Source organism: Pinus tabuliformis, chromosome J, assembly GCF_031772625.1.
Source record: "Pinus tabuliformis cultivar Carrire ecotype Pingquan chromosome J, CPIR1, whole genome shotgun sequence".
NCBI lineage: Eukaryota > Viridiplantae > Streptophyta > Pinopsida > Pinales > Pinaceae > Pinus > Pinus tabuliformis.
Window position 1 is genome coordinate 161,278,043 of NC_142295.1, and position 13,489 is coordinate 161,291,531.

General features: G+C 39.4%; 2 protein-coding genes across 2 annotated transcripts; both read left to right on the forward strand.

The window, feature by feature from the left end:
* The first annotated feature begins 2,675 nt into the window (after nt 1-2,675).
* LOC149226167 (uncharacterized) lies at nt 2,676-6,056 on the forward strand. Its single transcript, XM_089380125.1, has one exon. The coding sequence runs from the start codon at nt 2,676-2,678 to the stop codon at nt 6,054-6,056; it is 3,381 nt and encodes a 1,126-aa protein (XP_089236251.1).
* Nucleotides 6,057-8,965: 2,909 nt separating this feature from the next.
* Nucleotides 8,966-10,525, forward strand: LOC149226168 (anthocyanin 3'-O-beta-glucosyltransferase-like). Its single transcript, XM_089380126.1, has one exon. It carries the CDS (start codon nt 8,966-8,968, stop codon nt 10,523-10,525), a length of 1,560 nt encoding a protein of 519 aa, XP_089236252.1.
* Nucleotides 10,526-13,489: the final 2,964 nt, after the last annotated feature.

Here is a 13,489-nt window from a genome sequence, read left to right on the forward strand (position 1 = left end):
AATAAAGCCATGGTATCATAAATTAGTATTTTGTATGATAAAGTGTGGATGAATCTCCATGGTAAAGAACCTTATGATATATTTTTTTAAATGTATAAATGTTTAAGTTATGTGTTAATTATTTTTATTATTAACAATAACAATAATAATACAATTATAATTTAGTTATTTTTTTATGGTTTTATGATATTAGCAATGTGATAGATATCATGAAATAAGTGTTTCAATGCTTATTATGGATTTGTCTATTGGCATAGGTTAGCTATTTAATTTATATGGTTGCTAAAAAATACTGTGTATAAGAGGATGAGATGTGTAATTCATTTTTTTCTCTACTTAGAGTTGACATGTCTCTTTTAAAATAAAAATAAAAATATTATCTAAATGAAAAAACAATGTAAATCAGAAACAAAAATTAATATACATGTTTAATTAATTTTAATTAAAATTCGTATGAGAAAAAATTATGGAGAACTCCACTAACTAAATTGATCAGTGTTGGTAATGTCTTTATCAAATATACACAACAACAATGGACAACATATTTTGTAATATACACCACAAAAATGAACAAAATAAAATTTAAATTATGAATATTTTATAATACATTTATTTATTTATATATCTATTTATATATATATATATAATATTTGTTTTTATTTTACTTATTTCAAAATTAAATATAATTAATAATAATAATATATATATAATTTAAAAATAATAATAATATTAACACTGAAAAAGAAAAACTAATGGATGCTCCGGTGTGGGTTAGGTTGTTTGGGTTACCTGATGAGTTTTGGGACCCGGAAATCTTGGAAGGAATAGGCAATTCAATAGGTAGTTTTGTGAAGACTGCAGAGGCCACCAGAAGAGGAAAGTATAACGCCTTTGCTAGAATTTGTGTATTCATGAACTTAGCTGAACCACTCCCGGAAAATATTGAGTTGGAATACCATGATGAAGTCTGGACGCAGGCGCTTGATTATGAACACATTCCCTTCCGCTGTCGGAAATGTCATGAGTATGGCCACTTATACAGGAACTGCCCATTGAATAAAGAGGAAGGGGAGAAGCCAGGAAAAGATAGGGCAGCAGACAAAGAGGACGGCTTCCAGCAAGTCTATAGGAAGAAACGGCCAAACAAGGAAAACCTGAAACCCAAAACGCAAGAAACACCCAGCTCAATAAAAAGCCAAAATAAGTTCCAGGTGTTGCAAGATAATGCGGAAGGGTATGAAGTAAATTTGAATGACGATGAAGACCCAGAGAACTCGCCCATGGAGGTTTCCCGAGAAGAGAAAGAGAAAGCAAAAAGCCCATACAAACCAAACAAGGAACAAACAGAGGAAAAAGAGACGGACGAAACAATGGAATCACATATGGAAGTTGAAAACGAAATGGAAAATGAGGCCGAAGAGGAAAAGCTAATGAAGAGACTGTTACAGGAGTGGAAGTATTTGGATAGCAGATTTATACCAGAAAAACAGAAACAGTTATTCAAGGAGGCCTTCCAGAAATACAAGGAACGGAAAGGGGAAAACCTGGAAAAACAAATAACAGAGGTTGAGGAAAAGCAGAAAGAAGTGATGGAAATGGACAATGCTGGCAAAAGCAGCAGGAAAAGAGGACGGAGAACGCTAAATGAAACTATCCAATCGGTGGGTGAAACACTGATCAACTCTGGTAAAGTGATACCTCTGTCAGAGGTATTTTTCCCCTCCCTCCAAAAGTTTTAAATGATTATTGTTAGCTGGAATATTAGGGGCCTACATAGTAAGGGGAAGCAAAGATATTTGCGAGATAAACTCAAAAAAGAAAAACCTAGCATTTTAATACTGCAGGAGACTAAAATTCAGGTACACCAGTTAGAAGAAATAGTTGAAAGAAATAGATTGAATTACAAAGTAATGGGACAGGATGCCATAGGAGTTGCTGGAGGAATAGCAATTTTGTGGAACCCAAATGAAATACTTCTAGACAAGTGGACTAGCATGCATGGAATCTTGACCGGGTTGGGCAGGATAGTGGGGACCAAGGAAAAAGTGGTCATCACAGGTGTATATGGACCCACAAACCCTGGAGAAAAAGAAAACTTTATTAGAAGTTTGAGAATGACCCGACAACTTTTTTCTGGACAACCTTGGATCATTGGAGGAGACTTTAACCTAATCAGATCCCTGGAAGAGAAAAAAGGGGGAGTTCGAAGGCTGGATCAATTCATGGACAAGTTCAATGAGATGATAGAGGACCTGAGAGTAGTAGATATGAAAACCATCAATGGAGTCTATACATGGAACAACCGAAGAGGAGGCAAGAACCAAATTGCCTCAAAACTAGATAGATTTCTAATATCTGAAGACATCTTGAACAGAGATATCTTTATCGAAGCCAAGATCATCCCCTCCTTGGGCTCAGATCATTGGCCAATCCGATTGGAAGTCGACATTAAAAAGATCCAGGGCAAGAAGCCGTTTCGGTTTGAAGCATTCTGGTTACGGGATCCGAACTTCATAAAAAAAGCAGAAGAATGGTGGAACCAAAGTCGAGTGCAAGGTAGAGGAAAGATGCACACGTTTCATTTAAAACTAAAAGAACTGAAGATGAAGATTAGGAAATGGAACAAAGAAGAATTTGGCAACATTGTAGAAGACAAGCAAAAGTTAGAAAAGGAAATGGAGGACATCCAACAGAAAATAATTCTGGAAGGCAGGACTGAGGAGAGCATCGCCAAAGAAGGAATTCTGCTGGGAAGAATGGAAGAACGAAGAAAGCAAGAGGAAATCCTATGGCGGCAAAAATCTAGAGTTAAATGGCTTCGGGAAGGGGAAAGAAATACAAAGTTTTTTCATCAGGCAATGGTTAAGCATAGACAGGGAAATAGAATTCTTTCCATTAAAGGGAATAATGGTACAAGGCTGGTGGAACAAAAGGAAATTGAGCAAACTCTAGTCGATCATCATAGAGGAATTCTCTCCGAACCCCAAGTAGATAGAGAGAGAGCTATCCAGGAAATATGCACTGCTATTCCCAGACTAGTTACGGAGGACCAGAACAAAGCCTTAATGAGGATGGTTACCTTAGAAGAGCTGGAAGAGACAGTGAAAGCAATGAGGAAGGGCACAGCACCGGGCCCGGACGGCTTTACAGTAGATTTCTACCAGGCTGGCTGGCATTTTCTTGGAAAAGAAATACTAGATTTGGTAGAAGAATCAAGGGTGCAACAGAAGGTATGGCCGGCTCTCAACTCAACCTTCTTTACTTTAATCCCTAAAGGTGAAAATATGGAGGATGCTAATGGCTTTAGACCGATAGCTCTTTGTAATGTAGTATATAAGATCATAACTTCTCTTATTGCTAGAAGATTAAAACCCTTGCTGGAAAGTTTAATATCGGCGGAGCAAACTGGTTTTGTGGAGGGGAGGCAGATCTTGGATGGCTTAGTTGTCTCTCAAGAAGTTATCCACTCCCTCAAAGATAAAAAACGGAAAGGAATGATGATTAAGCTTGATTTATCCAAAGCCTACGATAGGCTCAACTGGAGATATCTGGAAAGAGTTCTTGCATGCTTCGGCTTTCACAAGAGATGGATTACATGGGTCCACAATCTCATTTCTTCTCCTAACTTTTCAATCTTAGTCAATGGAAACCCTTCGAACACGTTTAATGCCTCCAGAGGTATTCGTCAAGGAGATCCACTGTCTCCTTTCCTGTTCATCGTGGCAGCAGAGGGTCTAGGAAGGTATATTACTCAGGAAAAAGCAGCTCAAAGATTAAAAGGACTTCGCTTATGGGGAGACAGACTCCCCCTTACGCATCAACAATTTGTTGACGATATAATGCTCTTTGGGGAGCCAACTGTTAAGGAAGTCAAACATCTAAAGAAAATCCTTGACCTGTTTGCTGAAGCTTCGGGACTTGAAATTAATCGGGATAAGTCATGTGTTTTTATCTTCAACACGGTGGATCAAGTGAAGACTCACCTTATTAGAATTCTGGGCTTCAAAAAGGGTGAACTGCCTACCAAGTATTTGGGTAACATGCTGGACTTCACGTCAAAAAGATTAAAGAATTGGCAGGGAATCTTAGATAGAATGAGGAAAAAAGTCTCGAGCTGGGCCTTTAGGGTCCTGAATATAGCTGGCAGAATCGTTTTAGCCAAATCGGTTTTGCAGGCTATACCTATTTATCCACTCTCAACAATGGCGGCCCCGAAAGGAGTTTATGGGAAGATTAGAGAAATTATCAGAAATTTCATTTGGCGCGGGTCGGAGGAAAAGAAGAAATGGGCCTTGGTGGCCTGGAATCAGCTTACAGAGAGGAAAGAGAAAGGTGGGTTGGGATTAAAAGACCCAGAACTGCTCAATCAAACCCTGGGAGCTAAACTTTGGTGGAGGTGGGTGCAAGGGGGAAATGACCTCTGGAAATCAATATGGAGAACAAAATATCGAATGCCAGACTCACAGGTAGACATTCTAAGACAAGAAGAAATGCCTCGCGGATCCGCGGTATGGGAACTGGCCAGCCAGAATAGAGACATTGTCAAGCAACATGCGTTCTGGGAAATCAGAGGAGGTAATGAGGCTCACTTCTGGGACGACAAATGGCAGCAAAGAGAAAGATTGACTAATATGCAGAGCCTTCATCCAATCAGAGGAAGAATTGAGGAGAATAGAACAACTGTCAAGGATTATTGGAATCCTGTCAACATGAATGATTGCTGGAGATCCTGGAAGGACCCATTAGAGTGGGATCAGAGTCTCAATCCAGACCTGCAGACGGCTTTCAATAAGGAAATGAATTCAAGGAAAATCAAGGTAAGGAACGGAAAAGATATCCTACGATGGGGTAATACCATGAGAGGACTTTTCTCAGTTAAGGAAGCATATTATCTGGCAAATCCCCACAATATCAATGATGGCCAACAGGACTGGAGGAAAATTTGGGATCTAAATTGGTGGCCCAAAGTAACCACTTTCGCTTGGATAGCTTTGAAAAACAAAATTCTTACTTGGGACCGCATCCAGAAACGGGGTTTCTCGGGACCTTCGAGCTGTTACCTGTGTAAAAATCATGAAGAAAGCAGAGATCATATCATGATCCATTGCCCGTATATTAAACAACTATGGTCTCATACAAAGCATACCTTTAATAAACCTGAGGTGGAGATTAGAGATTTCAACGAAATGGTTTTCCATTGGAGGGAGGAAACCTTCAAATGCAGAGTCATACAGAGAGCCTGGAACCTTGCCTCAGGTTTTGTAATATGGCTGGTATGGAAGGAACGTAATGCTAGAATTTTTAAAAGTGTTAATAAGGAGCCTGAGGCAATTTGGGAGCGGGTGGTAGAGGCGCTGAGAGAAACCATTCTGGTAGAGAGATGGCAGGACGAAGATTGGAAAGCAGATCTAGGGGAACACGAAATTTTGCGCAGACTAAACCTGAAATTTGAGATGGTGCAGTATCAATTCAGGAAAGATCAGGACATGAGGGTTAAAAGTCCAGACACGTTTACCTATCCCAGGGATCAATTTGTAAAACTAAATTTTGACGGGGCTTCTAAGGGCAACCCTGGGGATGCAGGGTTCGGGGGTATATTCCGTGACAGCAACAAACAAGTAAGATGGATATATGCTGACTGGGGAGGGAATATGACTAACAATGAGGCCGAGTTCTGGGCTCTCCACACTGGATTGCGAATAGCTATCAGAAATGGATATTCAAACTTGGAAATTTCGGGCGATTCCCAAATAGCCATTGAAATGGTTAAGAAACTCAGGAATGGCAAGGGGTGGGAAAAGGTGACTAAGAGCTGGCGCACAGCAGGTATCGTTCAGGAGATAGCGGATATGATTAAAAGAATAGACTACTGTATCTTCAATCATGTTCGAAGAAATGGCAATAAACCTGCGGACTGGCTGGCCAATTGGGGCAGCAGAGGACAGCAGAGCAGGATTGATAGTCAGTGGAGGAATCCGGAAGCAAACGGGGAATGGAAAAATCTACACACGCTCATTAAGGCTGATCATGAGGGTGTCATCGGGGATCACACTTAGATTAATGAAAGACAGTAGTAAATGGCAGAGGTACGATCGAACTATGACCAAAGTTCGATTGCTTAAGGTGACGATGTTATCGGGGAACACACTTCAATTAATGAAAGAGATGATCAAAGGGCAAAGACACGATCGAACCATGACCAAAGTTCGATCACCTCAGGTGCTAAATGGCATGCCAATTCATACAATGATGAAGCAGGAATTGAAAGGAGGTATAGTGGCGGCAGAGGGGATGAGCACCAAGGATTACGCATTCGATGCGATAATTAAGACGCATCAGCTGAGAGGGGAGATTAACGAGGTGTCAGGATACACCGTAGTAGATGTGATCATGGATGGAACGGTCGACGGTAGTGGGGTACCGGATCTAGATAGGAAGAGGCCGGGAACTCAAATTCGGGCATCATTATATATGCAATATACTGGAAACCGTCGAGTTCAAGAGAAACAAAATTCGATAAACAACTATCTTTGCGGGATAATTTGGAATCACTTTCAGAGTCTCCAGCGGAAGCAGTCGAAGCGGGGAAATAATCCGAGAAGGAAGAGCGGCAGGGCTGCAGGAGGCATGGAGACCCGTCAGAGAGGCCGTGGCGCAGGGGAGCGGGGTGTAATTGAGGAAGAATGGGAGCAAGGGAAGGGCAAAAGCCCCCTAAACCGGGAACCCCCAATCACAATTTGGGATACAGAGGACGACTCAGACGAGAAAGAAGAGGGTGGCTCTGGGAAAAGATCCAAGGAACTGCAAAAGAGGAGCTTTAAGGGCAGCACGCCCCAAGCGGAAACAAATTCGTCCATGCAGCAGGTTTCTGAAGATAGGCGCTCGGGGCTCCGCAAGAGAGGTCGTCCACTGAGCAGTGGGCAAAGCAAAACGCAGAAGGGGGATAAAGACCACGGAAAGACAGAGTATGAGGAAGGGGAAAATTCTGGCAGGCGTCAGCAGAGACAAACGAAACCGAAAAGGACCGTCATGCATCAAATTCGAGCGGCGGAAAAAGCCTTTCAAAACAACGCTGACCCCGATATTCGCAGGATTATGCAATTTCTTGAAGAGGAGGCCAAACAGGAGCAATCGGCAGACGAGATGGAGGAATGGGCCACAATCTTCCACGACCCGGGCCACACTCGTGGCCGCAGGACCCTTTTCAAGCAATCCCTTCACATGTATTGGGTAATGAAAGGCCTGATGGCGAAGGCCCTGGAACAGGTTGCCAAAGAAATGGCGGATTTGCTTTAGAAGAAACCTGAGATGAGCAGGGAGCTAAGCTATATCCGCACAACCTTGTCAAAGCAGGAGGATAAACTGGATGAGATCCTCTGCCTGTTGAAGGGTGAACGTCAGGATCCTGTTCAAGAAGACAGACAGCCGAATCCCGCGCAAGGAGCCCGCCGACCGATGGACGAGGAAAATGCATGAAGGCAGATATGTTTAGCTATGCTACTGTTGGTCCTGATTTTGCTTGCGTCTTTTTAAATGAATAGTAGAAATAATAATGTAGTTATGAATAGGATCTACTGTAAGTTTCAAAACTGCTATGCTGTGTTAGCTACTTTGGTTAGACGGAGAGCCTATTACTTCTGGGCTGGACTGAAAAATTACAGATGGGTTTTGACCCGGTTTCCCCTTGAGGGCGGGCATCTATGTTTGGATTGATGTATCTTTTTGAAAAATTTCAGTAATAGAATGAGTACTACCTGAGCTTACAAAAAAAAAAAAAAAAATAATATTAACACTATCCTGCATATATTTGTGTAATCATTAAAAGAAGTGTAAAAATTATATTATATTAATAATAATATAGATAAACTTAATTTAAAAATAATAATATTAACATTATCACTATACGATGAGTATTTGTATTTGTGTAATCACTATATCGTGCTACCTACCGGAGACGAGAAACAAACGAAACGAAGCAACCAATATGCGTGACGGTGACGGTGACGATGACATGACGTAACAAGTAACGGCATTCCATGACGACATTAACGTAGTGTTAAGCGTGGTCCATTTGCGGAACACAATTATCTATTCTATGCTATGCTATCCTATCCTATGCTATCTTAGTATACTAACACCTATCCTCACAACACCGTGGAAGCGAGATAACACGTATGCCATTTCCTCCTCCTCCACACATGCGATATCATCATCATCATTACTAATATGGCGAATAACGGGAATCATCGTCCTGCTGCGAATTTCTTCATCCTCATCATGAGCAGTATGCAGAATATCATTTAGTTAAATTAAATTTTATATAAAGAAGTTAGAAATATAGTTAAATATTGAGCTATTCCTTAATAGTTAAATAAGTGTCATGTAACGTCTTTCTAACTGAATAATCATTCATTCATATTTTGCAGATCGGTATCACTGCATCTATAGTTATGGCAATCCTTAATCATCATCTGATATTTGATAATAATCAATTATCTAACTTCACCAAATGAACACACCATTCAAGTCTCAGTTGTCCATGAGTGTGGTCCAATCAATCGCAGAATAGCCTATCAACACCAGGATCATCGCCGCTTTATTTGTAATAACAATAACCGTACATGCCATTTCCTCATCATCCATCTAGATCTGCACACACACGCGATACCATCATCATTAGTATACCAACGAGAGTGATTCGCTCATCACATTCCATTCTGGCACTCATAACGTTTTCAATAACATTCCTTCTTCTATATGTATGTACCACTACCACTAATGATTTCAAAGAAACACGCACGCGTATCATCGGCGTTATCTCGGACCGCAACTTTCCCACGTTCGTTTGAAATTTTATTCAATTCACTGTCGTCGTTGTAATCAATATATAGAACGAAGGGCAGAGCTTAGTACATCACTAGTATTACTGCACAACCTCATTGTCCGTATTACTGTACTTCTGCTAATGGCAGAAAGCAAACCCCATGTAGTGCTTGTTCCAAGTAGTTTGCAAGGCCATTTAATTCCGTTTCTGGAATTGGCCAAGCTTCTCACCTCACTAGGCCTCGCCGTTTCGTATGTACCAATTTCAAGGGGCGCTCAACACCTCGAGCCTCAGGTACAGTGTTCGAATCTGGACATCCAGTTCGTAACACTGACACCCCCTTCCACCGAGGAGCCGTCCCCAGGAACCCAACGTTCAGGCAATGTTTCCTTCCATGTCACCGCCCTGGAGCAGATGGCTGGGCCCTTCGAAGAATGGCTGAACCAACAGATGAATAACAATTCCGACCCTCCCCGTGCCTCTCCGACCTGCGTCATCAGTGATTTCTTTAGTGAAGGATGGGTTCACAGCTCCGCTGCCAAGCTCGGGATCTCAAGCGTTGCTTTCTACACTGGGGGCATACAGTCTGTGCTCCACGCCTTCGTCACGGCCTGCACGCCGCAGAACATCCCGCAGGGTGACGACGAGATTTTTGAAATCCCCGGACTGAACTTCGCCAAGCTGCGCATGTCAGACTTTCCCCCGGGTACGCGAGATAAGTCCAAGGGGTGGTACAGCCCGCTTATCGAGGAGATTAACCGCGGCAGAGAGAAGAAGCAGATGATACTCATTAATACGTTTGAGGGCATCGATTCCTCGGGGATGGATCACATGAAGAGTTTGACTGGGGAGCCCGTGTTGAACATAGGTCCGCTACTCCCGCCCGCCGTTTTCGACAAGCAAGGAATCGATCGCGGAAGGATGAATATCCTCCGAGGGGAGGCGGCGGATATCGACGATGAAACGTGCTTGAGGTGGTTGGATTCCCAACGACCGGAATCCGTAGTGTTCGTGTGTTTTGGTAGCATGTTCATTGCCAACCACGAACAACTCTTTGAGTTGTTGACAGGCTTGGACGCTAGCGGGCACGCTTTCATCTTGGCGTCCCGACTCCGAGATACAGTGGCCTTGCAGTCCCGACTCCCAGATACAGTGGCCTTGCCTGAGGGATCAAGGACATTCGCGGAGAAAGGGAAGGGGCTAATTATATCGGGTTGGGCGCCTCAGCTCCTTATTCTATCGCACCCTTCCATCGGTGCATTCCTCACTCACTGCGGGTGGAACTCTACGCTGGAAAGCATAAGCATGGGAGTACCCATGATCACTTGGCCCATGCATCCAGAGCAATCGCTTAACTCGAAGTTCGTAGTAGAACACCTGAATATAGCCACGAAATTATGCGTGGGTGAGACTAGTAAGCTGGATCAAGAGAAGGTAAAAAGAGCAGTGAACATGATTTTGGCGGAGCAAGAAGGAATGAATATGAGAATAAGAGCTCAGGAACTGAGAAAGCTGGCGAAACGCGATGTGAATAAAGACGGATCCGGATCTTCTTACAACAACCTTCTGTTTTTTATTGGAAGAATCAAAAGCAAAATTGGCACCACACATCCAGGGCCTCCCCCGCCTCCAGGATCTCCCTCAAGTAAAAGACCTCCCTCACCGCCAGGATCTCCCCCAAGTAAAAGGGTAAAAGTGTAACCGTGATGATCTTTCACAGGATCTCCCTCAAGTAAAAGACCTCCCTCACCGCCAGGATCTCCCCCAAGTAAAAGGGTAAAAGTGTAACCGTGATGATCTTTCACATTTCATGATTAAATTTGCATATTATATAGCGGCATCTATTAGTTTACAGAACTCATTCACATTTATAGAGTAGTGGCATGAAAGTTGGGTAGTAGATTCCAGTGGAGTATCATGAGATCCAAATTTTCATTTAGTTTTTTAAGTTGGAGGAAGATAAGTATATGTTAATTCCATCCACATTTTCATTTAGTTTTTTTAAGGTGGAGGAAGATAGGTATATGTTAATTCCAATGGAGATAGAATTGAATTGAAACTCTATGTTACAGAAATCTTTTTCTTTCTTTCCAGGTAATTTCGCAATTATATTCGGATCTAAGCTCCCAGCTGCTATATTAATCGAGTGAGCTATTGAGATTCTGATCTATGCTCTCAAGTTTGTTGTCAAAATTCGAAATCAATGAAACCTATCGAGATTCAGATATATGATCTAATAATATGTCATATGGAATTTTGGGTTTTAACTAGAAGTGTGTTTTTAATAACTCTTAAGGGTGTGTTATTAGAAATTTTTAGTATTAATCATATGTCTTAGTAGAAACTAAATACAGAGAATTTTTTTAAACTATTTTTAATTAGAAAAAATATTATATGTATTAAATTAAATTTGATTTTTATTTATATCAATAATTTTTTATTATTTATAATTGATTTTTTATATTTTTTTATTATATATTTTTTTAAATATATATAAGTTCACATCAATATTAATTTTTTTATAATTAATAATAATTTGAAATGAAATTATAATTTTATTAATATAAAATATATGTATGAGTATGAGTATTTATTAGGCCTACTCTAATAATAAGTTTTATTATAATAAAATTCTAAGGTAATAATTAATCAATTTTACTATTTAATATAAAGAAGTGTTACATATTTGTAAATAGATATGATATATTAATTTCTGTATAGATTTCATTCTTGTTAGAGTTCCAATAAATATTAAAACTTGTAAATTATATAGTGATCTTTTCAGTTGTGTTGAGTCTTAAACTTATCTATTGAGTCATCAGTTTTATTTTCTACCTATCCCTAGAAGCTTTTATTGTCCTATAAATTAGGTTCATGTATAACTTATTTTCTCAAATAATCATGTGTATTTACTTTATTCATCTTCTAATCTCTTGATAAAAAGATTGTTTAGCTTTACACTCTGATCCTTTTAATACTCTTTCAATTATGATAATCTTACTTAATATTCAATATCATATAATCATCTTTATTTATGACCATCCCACAAAATTAATATCATATACTCATATTTATTTATTCTTTGACTATATCAGCTGCATTCTGAATCTGAATCTGAAATAGTCTCGCACACAATTCTCACTCATCATTTTCCAAATTCATATCTACATCCTCGTTTTACTTAACTGTCTCTCAACTTCTTCAATTATCGCGGATGGAAAGACTCAAGTTACAGGGGATTAAACATTTCATGCAGTAGGTAGCTGGAAAAGCTAAGATTAAAATTCTGGATCTAAGTCCAATTGTGGTTTGAATTTCTTTATCAGCAGCCATTCTTTACAAAGAGGCTTGGTCCATGCGGGACATTTTTTTATAAAAATACCTTCGTCAATGGAAATTTTGTTATAAAAATACTTTCGTAGTATGTTTTTAATTTTGTTATGAGAACGCACATGACAGCAAACTGAAATATAGAAGGGAAAAAAGGACGTGGCTCGTTACGAAAAAAACCAAAAATAAAACAAAGGAAAACAGATGTGGCTCGTAAGAAGAAGAAAAAAAGGCAATTTCGAAAGAAAAAAACGGAGAGAAGGCATAGGCTCGTCTTAGTGATAGAACTATGATGATATTAGATTTAATAAGCAATGATTCTAAGATGAAATATAAAAGTAAAAAAATTCGAAAAGAAAAAAACGGAGAGAAGTCATAGGCTCATTTTAGTGGTAGAACTATGATGATATTAGATTTAATTAGCAATGATTCTGAGATGAAATATAAAGTAAGGAAAATATTTGAAATTTTGTAATCTGTGTAGATTATGTTTTATTGGTTAATCTCATTTGGTCATTGTTTTCTAATTTGTAGTAAAAAATTTAATCATTTTGATGTAGTTAGTATTTATAGGTGGGCTCAAGTTAATGATGGTTTTTTATAGTGTAATTTAAACTTGGAAAAGAAACATCTTAATTTGGAAGTATAAATAAAAGTATTTCCACACTAAATAGAAAGATTTTATAAAAAATTTAATGGTAGAAAATTAATTTGCTTTCACAATATATAATTTCATCGTGTGTAGCAAAATGGAAGACAAAAATCATTTCCATGGGCTTGGGCATGCTTTTCTTGAGGTCTTCTACACCCATCCCTTCAATGATGGAACATTTATTGTTAGAAAATAAATATCCAGGCTAATAACGTAACCACAACCATCCAACACTTAGGCGAATAAGGCTAAAAAAACCCATAAGATGCGAACACCAAGCGATTTTATGAAATAAGTTAAAGCCAGGCAAATATACAAATATGAAAACATAAAAGAAACTAATAAATGAAATTCTTCTGGTAAGGCATAAAATGCGTTGAGAGATACTAAAATTTCAGCCATGAATGCAAATAGTTGAATTCAAAACCAAGTAAATAAGCATCCCTCGGCGAGAAAAAGAAGTATAGAATAAGATTAATGAGCAAGGGAGAAAACAATACCCTGAATTTTCCTTGCCACCAAAGCCGGACCAACAAATTTATGTGATAAAAAAGACAACCATCATAAACTCTTACAGCTGCCAGCTCCGTTGCAACTAGTGAATTCTCAGAATTTAAAAGGTTTATCTTCCTAAGGCCTTATTCCTAACCATTACTCAATCACGCCATAGACCTCAAGATCTA

Coding starts and splice junctions, on each gene's coding strand:
- LOC149226167 (XM_089380125.1), top strand. CDS start 2,676: ATGGAGGACATCCAACAGAAAATAATTCTGGAAGGCAGGACTGAGGAG.
- LOC149226168 (XM_089380126.1), top strand. CDS start 8,966: ATGGCAGAAAGCAAACCCCATGTAGTGCTTGTTCCAAGTAGTTTGCAA.